The sequence below is a fragment of the Polyodon spathula genome, chromosome 5 (assembly GCF_017654505.1).
Source record: "Polyodon spathula isolate WHYD16114869_AA chromosome 5, ASM1765450v1, whole genome shotgun sequence".
Taxonomy (NCBI): Eukaryota; Metazoa; Chordata; class Actinopteri; order Acipenseriformes; family Polyodontidae; genus Polyodon; species Polyodon spathula.
Window position 1 is genome coordinate 8,718,217 of NC_054538.1, and position 14,945 is coordinate 8,733,161.

The 14,945-nt window shown below is 35.8% G+C and overlaps 1 protein-coding gene across 3 annotated transcripts in view; it reads left to right on the plus strand.

Annotated features, from left to right (window-relative positions):
* Positions 1-1,574, plus strand: part of LOC121315511 (hippocalcin-like protein 1) — a 52,566-nt gene extending 50,992 nt beyond the window's left edge. For all 3 annotated transcript variants that reach the window (XM_041249660.1, XM_041249661.1, XM_041249659.1), the window contains one exon: positions 407-1,574. In XM_041249660.1, coding sequence (XP_041105594.1) covers positions 407-504 — 98 coding nt within the window. In that variant the 3' untranslated portion in view covers positions 505-1,574. The remainder of the gene's footprint in view (positions 1-406) is intronic.
* The last annotated feature ends 13,371 nt before the right edge of the window (positions 1,575-14,945 follow it).

Below are 14,945 nucleotides of genomic sequence, written 5' to 3' on the forward strand. Positions count from 1 at the left end.
GCATGGTTTCGATGATTTTCTGCACAATCAGTATCCTTTATGGATTCTTTGAGGTTCCCATGCATGTACATTTACTGGCATAGACGAGTGATTTAAAGTAAATGGAATTAATTAAACTGTAGGGTAACGGTAATATCCACATTGAGTTACAATGCAAACAAGCAGCCAAATGCAACACAATGTGAAATATGTTGCTGCCCTTATACTGTATATATTATCCATTCTGTGGTCACAGAATTAAATGTGAATTATGAGTTTTAACAGTACTTCTGATGGAAACTCAAAAACAGAAAACTCTGTGATCTCCTAAGATGGAAATGAGCCGACAGAGAAAGTGAGGACATAACCACACACGAACTAAAGTTTTTATTTATTTATTTATTTTTTAATTTCCTTTCTCTCTCAGGTAAACTTTCTCTTGAAGAGTTTATTAAAGGTGCTAAGAGCGACCCTTCCATTGTGCGTTTGTTACAGTGCGACCCCAGCAGTGCAAGTCAGTTCTGATTGGACATCTCACCTGTCCGGACACTTTCCACTGAACCACTGGCTTGTGCATGTGAGCTTTGCTTGCAAGTGAATGCCTTTTCACTCATTCCTAGGTCATTGGTGGACACACATTCATTACCACATTCTGCCCGTTTCTTTTTTCCTTTTTTTTGAGTGTATAAAAGGGGAAGCAGCATTGCGCTTGACTTATGCAACAGTTTTATTTTAGGGTGATTGATTTATTTATTTTAAATTAAACCTAGTTATAAATAACTTTGTTCTGTATGGCAGCTTATTTTAAGTTAACTGTTATTGTTACCAATAAGCTCTTCTACCTGGTTGGAAACTAAGTGGCTGATGAATATGAGACTGTCCATTTTGAGTTGCTGTTTTAAAAGACAAGCACCACCTACTGGACAAGGGTGGGCCTGTTTAGGAAATTCCAACTGAATGTAGGGAAGATGTGAAAAGATGCATTGAATTGATTTGATATACTTTCTTTAGCAGGCTTGCTTGTATGTATGTAAATGTATGTTTCTGAATGTCTTTGCTTGTATTGTGAAGTAAACGTATGGGAGCAATATGCATTGAATGCAATTGTAGTTGTGAAGGTTGTGAAAAAAAAGTTTCCAGTACTGATTCCAAGTGCAGATTGATTGGTAAATGCAATTTATTTTGTGATGCTTAATCACTAGTAACTTTGCATGGCAACCATAGTTTTGTGACTGTCTTTTTATTGATTTAAGTATTGAATGTACAATTTTAGTAAAATCAAAAATGCTAGTTATTATTTAATATATAATTAATATTAATATTGTTATTTGAATTCTTAATGATCCTGACCAAGAAGGCTCAGGATTTATATATATATATATGGTTTAGTAAAAAGTGAACTTTTCATTGGCGCATGTTACAACCAATTACTGGATGATAAGACAGAATTTGTTGTATCATTTTGCAAAGTCTACATATATAACCTTCCATATGTTTATAATGAACCATGTGCATTCCAGTGTTACTTGATATTATTTTCATCTGCCTACTGCCAAGAAATGTAATTAAAAATAAAGTCTACCTTTTTCTTGTGAGTGTTTTCTGTTGCAGTCAAGTAAATATAGCCCAGTTGTAAATGCTAGAAAATATTAGCACATTCCCACCAGGGACTAGCATTGTATTTGTCATGCGGCTGCCTGACTATCATACCTGTGATGAACAGAATAATTTTTCCAGTACAGAAAGGAAAACATGTTGGGCCTTGCGCTGGATGCCTTTTCACAAACCAGCTTGATGTGTTCATAGCAAATTGGCTAATTCCTTGGTTATCGGCACATAAAACTACCCACACCACCCTCATGTGCAGTGAGGATTTATCCAATATCCTATGACTCAAAGAACTGACAAAGACTTACAGGCACACTAAACTGCTTTTGAGAAATTCATACAAGATATTCGCTTTCTTCAAAGACATTCCGTTGTCTTGACAGGAAATTGGATTCTGTAACACAGGGCACAGATGGAATCAGGGGAATGATTCACCCACCTGTGTGGATTATTTGTGTAGAAGTGTCAACGTCTCGGCTAACCTTCTCGAGGTGGCTTTTCTAGCAGAACAAGTGTGAAGCGTTCTGTCAATCAAACCAAAAAAAATAAAAATAATAAAAAACAGTAATATCGTCATTCCACTTTTCAACTCCATAAAGAAGGGAGAAGATTGACTGATTGAAAGGGACAGGTCATAAGTCTTTCCATTGTAAATAGAAGCTGCGATACTAATTATTGCTGTCATTTGCTCTACTTCCTGTGAACATCCAGTGACATTTAGATGAAATCTATAGGCCACAGAATGACTTGACCTGGATACCCAAGGTTTACATTGTTTGCCACACAGTATGAAATGCTCTGTGTGACGTTTGTGTCTTCATTGGAACGCCATATTCCCGGCATGATGCTAGGAGAATAGAAACTTTATCATTACAAAAGAGGAAAAGAGTGTCACCGCCAAGTTACAGATTCCACATGACCATGATTTAGTCATTGTTTATTTTCTGGTATACTCATTTTACTAACTAGAGTGAAAGGATACTGAGCTACTTCAGATTAGATCCTGTATAGATCCTAGCCCTTCATGGTGGTTTTGATGCCATCCCTCCCCCCAGTTAACTTGTTTTCGCCCCTTTTGAAAAGCAGCCTGCATTGTAATGTATAAAGTAGCATGGGACAGATTAATATGACTGTGTCTTGTCATCTTAAAAGCTTATATCTACATATACAGTGAGTGGCTTCTCTTCTTATTATGATAGTCATGTACTGGTAATCTGTGTACAAAACAGCTTTAGAGATCAAGAACAGTAGTCTCAGGCAGGTCTTTTTAAGGACCCTCTTAACAATAAGTACTGTCATTATCCATCAGTCCTGATTTCACTACATGTATAACATCATCCTGAGAGCTATTTTGAACCCCTAGCACTGGGGTGTGATAGACTGTGGATTCCCTTTTTGGTTTCAGCAGACACACACAGTTCAGTCCTGGCAGGTCTTAAACACTGTGCAGTCAAATAGCTTCCAATGTCTTCAAGAGTGGATGCTGCTTTCCTAATAATTACTTATTACTTTTTGATATTTCCAAAAGTATGATATTCCCATTTATAATATGGCTTGGATAAATTAAGTGCTGTGATTGGCTGAACAAGATCACAGGAACAAAAACCACAACACTATAATAAGATAACAGCTTCCTTTGGGGCAACTGTGTTTATTAAGAATACACACTGCTTTTGTTCAGAACACATGTTCAATTTAAAAAAAAAAAAAAAAAAAAGTTTTTTAGTTTACAACATAATTCTATATTCTATAATAGGGTAACAGCTTCCTTCAGAGCAACTCTATTTATTAAGAATACACACTTCTTTTGTTTAGAGCACACGTTTAATTTAAAAAATGTTTTTTTAGTTTACAACATAATTCTATATTTTAAGAGTGTCAACCTATTTTTAAGCATTTTGTAAAAAAGAGAGGTAGCCTCCTTCCAAGAGATTATGTTTATCAAGAGTCCAGGTCCTTGATTCAAAAACGGTAAGTTCTTAGCAGTTCTTACACTAGTTCTTAAAAGGTAGCACTGATATGGTACCTTGGTACTTGATAACCAGTATGTATTGGTTCATACCGTTGGTTTGTGAAAATATGAAAATGTACAGAACCAATGCAGAACCAATGCATTGCCATTGAAGTGTCAGTGCTTTGCCGTGATGATCAGGGCATGGTGAGTGTTGCACAGCAGTTTGATCTCTCAGTAACTGCTCTGCACTTGCTCTTTAAGTATTTACTTAGCTAGCAGTGTAAAGCTTGATCAGTCTTTATAGCACCCTGGGATTTTTGATCAGAAATGATGCAATACAGATTCATTTAGGATGGTATCACAAGAACTAGATTGTGTGCAATTTAAGTCCTGTGTAAAAGCTTACTGCTGTATTTTTGCAGTTTTACCATGCTTTTCCCAAAGTTATGATACTTACTTAACCTTAGTTTACCCTGGTTTTGCCATGTTTATTAATAGGCTTTACCATAATTTGCTATTCTTTACCATGCTTACCAATGCTTTGTTACATTTTGTGATGCTTTTGCTATGTGGGTTGCTACAATGTCTGTACTACACAGTTTCCTGACTCAAGCTGTTTCTTGGCAGTCCTTGAGTGTTTTTGATATTGTACATTTTGTTAAAAAAAATAAATAAATAAATACCACCAGCTGTATCCGAATGGCTGGCTGCCTTCTAAACCACAGTGCATACGTGTCCTCCACAATCGGACTTTATTCTGTTATTTCACAACAGAATAAAAGACATTGCTTCTGAGGACAATTGTGCATAGTGCATTTGCCACCCGGTGGTCAAATCTTGTAACTGTTACAATGAAGGTGAAAATCTGAATTGTTGGGACTAATGAGATGCTGATGAGGTATAGTGTTTTCATTCTGTAATGTGGTTAAAGTCCATATGTCACCTATTTCACATTACAATCTGATTATATTTTATTAAACTACGATATAATAGTGTAACGATCTCAGTTCCCGCAGACAGGCGCATCACACAGGGCGGGCGCAATGTCTTTGTATGTGATTACGTCACCTACCAGCCCTGCTGCTGCCTCCCCCTGTGCATGCTACAATAGTGTTCATATATATATATATATATATATATATATATATATATATATATATATATATATATATATATATATATATATTACACTTTTGCACTGTAATTAAGAAATTTACAATCGTAACTCTTGTTTAGAGTGCTTCCGCCAAAAAGCCCTGATTTAGAATCTTGACACTTGTGCTGTCGCTAGGGGAAACACGAACCATAAACAAAACGATCATACATACAGGCCTATTTCATGATGGTTAGACGGTACATTCAGACAGGCAAATTGCATGAAAAAAGTATTGTATTCCCTGAAAGTAAAATCAACGAGTTTGTCAGTGCACAATGCAATGATCACTTCGTACAACACCCAACACGGAGACTAAAGCTTTTGTTTGTTGGTTTCTGGCAGGTACAGATTTTATTTTTTCTCTTTTGCAAGACACTGGTGCACAGGTTCACAAACACACACAGAACTTTTCAAAGACAGCTGTTCACAAAGACAATCATCAAGTAAGTGAACATTAATTAATTTTCCCCTGACAACAGCGGAACCATTTAGAAAGCGCAATACTTTATTTTATTTTTACTTTTTTTTTACCAGCCTTAATTAAACAATTTACTTTTATATCAAAAATACATCTTTAAATAGATGCACCTATAAGACAGTCCACACACTCCATACAGCTATAAACATGATTACCACAGATGTTATTACCATGTGCACTTCTTCTTCTTCTTCTTCTTCTTCTTCTTCTTCTTCTTCTTCTTCTTCTTCTTCTTCTTCTTCTTCTTCTTCTAAATATTATTATACACTATATCATTATCAAATAAACTCCGTGGCCCAAAATTCCCAAAGAAAATAAACACAAGCACGGCTTTCATATTGTTGACTTAATAAAATTAGTAACGTCAGAGTACTCTAAACCAGTACAAACACATTGCGTGATCAAGATTTCTGATGCAGAAATCAAAAGAATGAATCCACTCATCCAGCTTTTTTAGGTAAGCTTTCGCTTTTCAATTTTATCTTGAAGGTAATGTGCATATGCACGTTACTGGGTAAGGGCACCTGCCAAGAAATAATAATAATAATAATAATAATAATAATAATAATAATAATAATAATAATAATAATAATAACAGTTCTGTGCAGTTCACAAGGAGGTTAGGCCTATTTAATTTCACTAAATCAGGGAAAGCATAAGTTTTCTTCTGCTGGAGGTTCAAAACAGTTCGGAATCAGGCCTCAAACCACTTATTCTTCATTAGAAGTGTAGTGTTCATTATTTTTCTTCTTTTGTGACCATTCGCCAAACAGTTTTAAAAAAGGGCTAAAGGTGTGCGCCAACATCACAAATATTGCTGTCTCACTGTGAATCTTCTTCAATTACAAAGAGGAATAAAGACCATTGTATGTGTAATGTCAAACTGGGCATACTGCCTGTCTGACGACCAAGCCAGTGCCTCTATTAGACATTTAATGACATTCTCTGAAATGACTAATCAATACACCGGCTCAGACTTAGATAAGGACTCCTGACATAGATATATGAAGTGATTTGTGACATTTTCCATGGCCAAATAAAGAATTCACATTGAGCATTCTTTGATTATATTACTGTATAAGACCACATTCAAAACACTTAAAGTGAAAAAAGCAATTGAATAACTTTTCAGTGTTTGGGGTGAAAGAGGATTATACAGAGAGGCCTCCGAGCTGATTACCAGGGAATTCTTTTGATTGTTAATTAAGATGAGTGGACCCTCATAGGTACATTATCCAGTGTTATACACTATAAGGGGATTTCACATATATATTTGAAGTAAATGAATAAATGATGAAATGAAATGCATTAACATGCTAAATTGTTATTACATATAGCATGCCCTTAATCATTTTGCGACGGGGAGTTTGATGGAATCGTAATCAATTGCCTAATAACGGCAGCTCTTTATTTATTCCTGATTGTATTTTATAAGCTGGTAGCAGATGCTTTGTAAATCCAGACTGCAGTTGGTTTTATTTTTTTCATCAGCTCAGAATGTTTCAGCAAAGCAACCCATGTTATGGGCAGGAGGGCAGGTTCTTTTTTTGTTAAATGCTGATCTCCCACTTTGCTATGTTCTTATGCCTGATGGTGCATGTAACTGTAATCAGTACTCTAATGAAACAGTGCACTGCCATGGGGGAATCACATACAACAGTGCCATTTGGCTTACATGTTTTTGCAATATATGAAATCAAGATAATAAAAAGGCACAGTGAGGGAAGTTTTAGACATTCATGTTGCTTGTACAAATGATATCTATTGAAGCTGCTGTACGCAAACGCGAACCCAAATCCTAACCCTAACCCTAACCTTAACCCCTTACCCTAACCTAAACCCTAACCCTAAACTCAATCCCTTTCCCTATCTCTAACCCTCCTGATACTGCTGTACTGAGGAAACTATGAGTAGCTAATATATATTTTGGTGTACAATACATTTAGGGCTTCTGTTTTTCGGTTGTTATTCATTTCATTTTTCAGTGCTTATTTTTAGCTATTTGAGTTTTATGTAAATCAGGGTTTCCGCTTTTTCTAAACTGTATGAAATTATTGTTTTTGGTTACTTTCCAAAATTCATGGGCTTTTTTCTGTCACTATATTAACTTGACAGTACTTGCACACTTCAATTGTACCTTCTTTCCTTTGCTGTCTTCCACAATGAAATCCTTAAGGTCACAGACATATTCTTCTGGATTTTCTGTGTGTTTAGGCCTTTTTTTACATTTCACCACAATTTGGAATTCTGTTTCCCATTCCACGAGTGTGTAAATAGTAATAAACTATAATATAGCTTTAAAGCTGCACTGGGGACTTTTTTTGTAGGTTACTGTATTTTTTTTCTTTTTTTCACTGGGAAAGGGTTAAGTCAACAAATTGAGGAACCACTTCCATTGTTTTCCGGTGTTCATTGGATATGTACCGATTTCATTATTTTTTTGTATTGTGGGTGTTTTGTTGGTTTTTATTGGTTAAAAATGAAAATCAGACCCATACTGAAAGAAAATATATTTCTAATATGTTTTTTATTAATGGGAAACATGTTAAATATATAAATAATATATTTATAACTTTACCATATATTTTCAATATATAAAATAAATATATGGCTCACAGATTAAATTATATTTAAATATATTCCAAATGCATCAGGTACATGGTTGTCCTGGAAGAAAACTTGCTTCCTTCTGCTCTGACAATGTTCCCCAACTCTGAGGATTGGTTTTTCCAGCAGGACAATTCTCCATGCCACACAGCCAGGTCAATCAAGGTGTGGATGGAGGACCACCAGATCAAGACCCTGTCATGGCCAGCCCAATCTCCAGACCTGAACCCCATTGAAAACCTCTGGAATGTGATCAAGAGGAAGATGGATGGTCACAAGCCATCAAACAAAGCCGAGCTACTTGAATTTTTGCGCCAGGAGTGGCATAAAGTCGCCCAACATCAATGTGAAAGACTGGTGGAGAGCATGCCAAGATGCATGAAAGCTGTGCTTGAAAATCAGGGTTATTCCACCAAATATAGATTTCTGAACTCTTCCTAAGTTAAAACATTAGTATTGTGTTGTTGAAAAACGAATCTGAACTTATTTTCTTTGCATTATTCGAGGTCTGACAACACTGCATCTTTTTTGTTATTTTGACTAGTTGTAATTTTCTGCAAATAAATGCTCTAAATGACAATATTTTTATTTGGAATTTGGGAGAAAAATTGTCAGTAGTTTATAGAATAAAATAAAAATGTTAATTTTACCCAAACACTTACCTATAAATAGTAAGACCAGAGAAACTGATCATTTTGCAGTGGGCTCGTAATTCTTTCCAGAGCTGTAGGTATTTGATGTATATGGATATTGCTGGAGCAGACTCATGTAAATTAGTTGATTGCAAAGGATGCTGGGGGCTGGGATTTTTGTGTGGAAACTGCAATTATTTGTTGATTATTGTAAATATTTGATTACTGATTTTGTGATAATTGTTCAAGTTTACATGTTTATGGTTCATTTGGGAATATTTCTGTGGTTTGTTATTAATTGGCAAAAATCACCCTGAGAGGTGTGTGTCCTCAAGAGAGGGGAGGAGCAGCGAGCCAGTGCTGTTTGTAATCACAGCCACATTTGGTTTTACAAGAAGAGATAGTATTAATCCTGAAAGGTGATTTGAAGTGCCTTGCTTGTCTACAATATTGTTTGTTTTTTATTGTGTGGCAGATGCTCATACACACAGTATATTAAATGTCACATTTCAAATGTATGCATAATGCATTTTTCTCATATGACATTTATATTTTAAAAACAATATATCATACATACTCATTTATATACCTAGAAAAGGGGCTAATTTTGGTGTATTAAAAATGTATAAAATATCTTGATAATATATTTTTATTATATTCTGTTTAATTCAAGAATGATGTTGGGAAAATATAAGTATCATACATTTCTTTATATATTAAAAATATATTTTTATTCCTTATGGGGAAGTCTTAAATATATTCTATTCACATTATTTAAGATATAGTTATTTTCCTTAAAAGGCACCTTGGTATGCCTTTAATTTGACAAGACAAAGCTATAACATCTGAGGATGGATGGTATTCCCTTCACAAAAACACAATGGAATTATGTGCCAATTAGCATCTTTGCTGGCATGGTATCACGGAAGTTCTATCAATGTTCTCACCCCAGAGGTGGTCTCTCCAGGACAAGGTGGAGGTGTGCTGGTGTAGCAGGAGTGAAGCAGTCTTTCCTGCAGCCTGAGTAGAGGAAAAGCCTAAGTGAATACATCTGCAGTTTCTGGCACTCAGCTGAAGAATTGAGTTCCTTTTTCCATATTGTAATTACCTGTTTCATGTGTATGTTTTCACTTTCACTTATTTCCATGCCAATTTGAATGTGTTTTTTGTTAGAGGTAATGTTACTTGTAATGAACAAATTGTGAATCCATCTCACTGGACTCAGCTATCCCTTATCTGTAGGACTTTGTGCGCAGTGGTTGAGAAATGCTCCTCTGACTCGAGACAATCACTGGGAGTTTCTTATTCCATTGGGGAAAGAGGGATCTTCACTAATAGCTACTGAATATTGCATTGGGAATGCTGGCAACAGTTCATGGGTGGCCATTAAAACACAAAATAGATGGTCCTATGTCCATTCAATAAGGAGCTGTGAGACTTTCCAGGGAGTTTGTCTTGCACTATTCTACACCTCGGGCGCAATTATATCTGGCCTGTTATTATGATTTTAAAATGACACAACAAGTGTGTACTATATCAAAGAATAACTATATCAAAGCTTTCTAATGACCCCGGCACTCATCCATCCTGGGACGCCCTTTCATCTCAGCTTCACCCAGAAACCCACAGTGACCACAGACAGATCTATATATCGCCTTTTCACTGTTTAACCAGGCTTCTGAATGTGTGAGAACAAGAGGCATTAGGAATGATATAAAACCCCAGCAGCTTGATAAATTGTCACTCAGGGTCTTATGAATACTTCACAATTCTTCACTGTTGTACTTGCAGTCAAGCGTGTGCAGGCATGGAGATATAAAACATGTCCATGCTTTAATATGAGACATTGTATTTTCTAGTGCAACTCTGCTTATATACAGAATGTCAGTCCAATAGTATTCCATTCCCTTTCTATAATTTAGTGCGTGAAGCATTTCAGAGAATAATCTCTGTTCAGTATTTTTATTTTATTTGTCATCAAAGCAGCTTTACTTCATTCTGAAAGCATAATTTTTCTTTGATGATTCTTCATTGCAATCTTACTTTAAAAAAAAAAAAAAACATCAAGTACGTTGTATGAGAAGAGAGCAGAGTAAAAATGGAAAATAACAATTGAAAAATATACAGCAGGGAAAAGTGGGAGATATTGGCATTGTTTTCTTTATTTTTGTAAATTCCTCATTTGCTAAGAGGCAGCAATTAAAAGTGTAAATAAAACATAGGTATTACTGTAGTACTAGCAAATCAGTAATTCATGTGTTCATCAGATTTGTACTTCATGCTAGTGGTCATACTACCATGATTTTAAACTCCCTTTTTCGGAATTTAGATAGTGTCAGTTGAGATTTTGTTACCTGCTGCTCATGAAGTGATTCTACAGTGATGCACCTGGATAAACGGGCTTCACCCAATAGAAAGTGGAGATAAAATCTGGGAACAAACTATCAGCAGAGAAAGTCTTCTGAACACTTTATGGTCATTCAGAAACTAAACAGTTTTAAATCATCAGTGATTATGATTGCTCGATAGATTATTAATAATGTCATTATTAAATTAGACTCCTGCTCCTTCCAAATGTTATTGTATTTCCGCTAATAACAACAAATAGCATACAAACATAAGTGGATACTTTGGAACTCAATGGAAGAGACATGATAGCAGCCAAAACACATTTAAAAACAATCAGGTCAATTTGGCACTGATATTATCTAAACATCTGAACAGTTAATCAATTATTAAACTTGACTACTCTTTCATTTAATTAGGCCTTGATATATTTTATAAGCATCCCCTCCAACACAGATCTTATAAAATATATCCATTAAGTTGACGTCAAGCAACTCAGATAATAAAATGCTTTCATAGTATTATTATTGGATGTAAACTTCCCAATATGTCACCCCGTATAACAATCCCAGGCCAACTCTTCCCAATGTTCCCAATGTTCTTGTTTCCAGAGCAGGCATGAAGAGGCATGAGATCATTATAAAGATGAACTTATCAATGTTCATTTGCTGCACTTGTGAAATCTCATGGTCCAAGTAAAAGTGATCAGAAACTTTGGAAAATGGATTTTAAAAAGATAAGTAATTAAACATTTAAGTAATGGTTGGCACACTCAATAAGACTGCACATTTTGCTGTATTTATTTTAAAGAATAGTGTATTAAAATGACTATGTTGAGTTTATTAACGTGAGAAAAACTGCAGACAAATTGAGTTTAAAACAAGGTGTTCCTAGCTTTCTTATTGCATGTTACACATTCATAAAACACATGCTTTCTTGGTCCAATTTAATTTTAAGAACCATAAGTGTTATTTATTCAGAGTCTATAATTTATACAGTAATGTCAGGATTCAGGAACAAATCTTTTGTGGCATTATTTGAACCTAAGCCTGTAGGGCAGCATATTGTAATTGAGCTGTGTATATTCTTTGTGAACAATGATAAATGGCTACATGCCTAGCGCAATCTGCCCCCAAGTGACAAGGGGTGGTAAACTCTTTATTATATAGTATTTTGCCACTTCAGGAGTCAGGAGCTGTCAATTCTTCTTAGTTACACATGGGCCAGCAAAACTCAATGGGGTTAGGACCTTTAATGAAATAACTTTGTGTAAGATCTGAACTCACAGAACCTTGTGTATTTTTAATTAACAGTGATGTTAATACCGAGAAGACAAGGGTGCTTGCATGCATAAAGTTTGTGTGCTGTTATGAAATCACATTCAGCAATAAAATGAGCTTAAGCAGGTTGACAAGAAGGAGAGAGTTTAGCTGCATGAGTTGTAAGCACATCATAACCAATGAGGGTTGAAGCTTGAGCTCGGCCTATATAAATCATTATTAGTATAATTTTAACCAAGGCCTGGGCCTCGGGTGCCTCATAGCTAGTTACGGCCTTGTATATATATTTCCATGTGAAAGTTGCATGAGCTCAATAATTTTAAATAAAAGGAAGACAGTTAGAAGTGACCAGGAGAGAAAGAGTATGGGAAGGGGCCAGGTCAAACTGTACCTGGAGAGCAGCTACCATGAAAGAAGCATTATTGAGGAGTGATGTAACCAGAGCAGAGAGGATGAGGAGTCATAAACACAGAGCTGAATTATTTTAAGAATATGCTGACAAGAATAATACACTTTAATCATCAGTGCGAGGATCTTGTAAGTCCCACTTTCTCAAATCCAAGTATACTTGAAGTTTGTGATAGACTCTGATTGATTATGAGCCCTTGCTTGAGAATAAGGCTTTGAATAATACTTAGAATAACTTAACAAACATTGTTATCTCTTTAAAGGCTATGAATGTATCTCTTAAGGCTCGAGAAAGTTCAAAGAAATGTAAGGATGCCTACCTTAAGAACATAAGAAAGTTTACAAACGAGTTTGTTAGTAGCTTATTGATCCCAGAATCTCATCAAGTAGCTTCTTGACGGATCCCAGGGTGTCAGCTTCAACAACATTACTGGGGAGTTGATTCCAGACCCTCACGATTCTCTGTGTAAAAAAAGGGCCTCCTATTTTCTGTTCTGAATGCCCCTTTATCTAATCTCCATTTGTGTCCTTGTTTCTTTTTTCAGGTCGAAAAAGTCCCTTGGGTTGACATTGTCAATTCCTTTTAGAATTTTGAATGCTTGAATTAGGTTGCCGCGTAGTCTTCTTTGTTCAAGACTAAATAGATTCAATTCTTTTAGCCTGTCTGCGTATGACATGCCTTTTAAACTTGGAATAATTCTGGTCGCTCTTCTTTGCACTCTTTCTAGAGCAGCAATATCCTTTTTGTAGCGAGGTGACCAGAACGGAACACAATATTCAAGATGAGGTCTTACTAATGCATTGTGCAGTTTTAACATTACTTCCCTTGAGTTAAATTCAACACTTTTTACAATGTATCCGAGCATCTTGTTGGCCTTTTTTTATAGCTTCCCCACCTTCTCTAGATGAAGACATTTCTGAGTCAACAAAAACTCCTAGGTCTTTGGCATAGATTCCTTCTCCAATTTCAGTATCTCCCATATGATATTTATAATGCACATTTTTATTTCCTGCGTGCAGTACCTTACACTTTTCTTTATTAAATGTCATTTGCCATGTGTCTGCCCAGTTCTGAATCTTGTCTAGATCATTTTGAATGACCTTTGCTGCTGCAACAGTGTTTGCCACTCCTCCTACTTTTGTGTCGTCTGCAAATTTAACAAGTTTGCTTACTATACCAGAATCTAAATCATTAATGTAGATTAGGAATAGCAGAGGACCTAATACTGATCCCTGTGGTACACTGGTTACCTCACTCCATTCTGAGGTTTCTCCTCTAATCAGTACTTTCTGTTTTCTACATGTTAACCACTCCCTAGTCCATGTACATGTGTTTCCTTGAATCCCTACTGCGTTCAGTTTGAGAATTAATTTTTTATGCGGGGCTTTGTCAAAAGCTTTCTGGAAATCTAAATAAACCATGTCGTATGCTCCATTATCCATTATCGATGTTGCATCCTCAAAAAAATCAAGCAGATTAGTTTATTTTAAGAGCTCCTAGTCCCTTTAACAGTTCTGCCTCAGTTATGCTAAAGTTATTTAAAACTGGATAGGAACTTTTTGACATGTGGGGCATGTTGTCCACATCCTCCTTTGTAAAAACTTGTGAAAAGTAATCATTTAATATATTTACTATTTTTTTTTCTTCATCTGTGATTTTGCAATTTGTATCTCTTAGACAATGTCCTCTTTGAATGTTCTCTTGCTGTTGTAATATTGGAAAAAAAAATTGGAATTGGTTTTATCAAAAACAAAAATTGAATTAACAATGTGGCTGATACACTGTGCCTGAGTGGTTTTCTCATATTGCGCTGGTTGAATTCCAAGCTCAGTCTTATCTTGCTTTAAGAGACTAATGTTGTGCATTAATCTCATGCTGTCCCCCACACCCCTCTCCATAGCGCTGCAGTGCTTCATTTTCATGATGCAGTATCCACTTACTTGTCTTCCCTGTAATTCAATTCCCCTCACTTCTCGATCAGTCCTTGTCAGCTTGTATTGATTTGTGTACCGAATAGAAATACAGACAAATCATTCTTTTCTTGACAGGGGCAGTGTCTCTTTGTAATTATAACATAAAACACCTTGCAAGATAAGATGTTGCACAGTAATATATGTCTTGATTAAAACTACCTGGGAATACATTGTTTGCTGCTATAAATGTGACTTCAAATGCTTCACTATGTACTAATACGATGTATAAAGTATTATATACATTGGCAGTGTGCTCCAGTGTTTAAGGTCCAGGGCTTTTAACCAGACGGTTACCAGTTCAAATCCCACCTCTGCATTCTGGCTCACTGTGTGACTCTGTGGAAGTCACTTAACCTCCTTGTGCTCCATCTGCGGATAAGATGTTAAATCAATCTCCTATTGTAAGTAACTGCATATAATGCACAGTTCACAGCATTCCTCTGTAACGTGCTATGTGATGATGGTCCACTATGAAAGGCGCTATATAAAAATAAAGATATTACATGATATATCATGCCTGAGT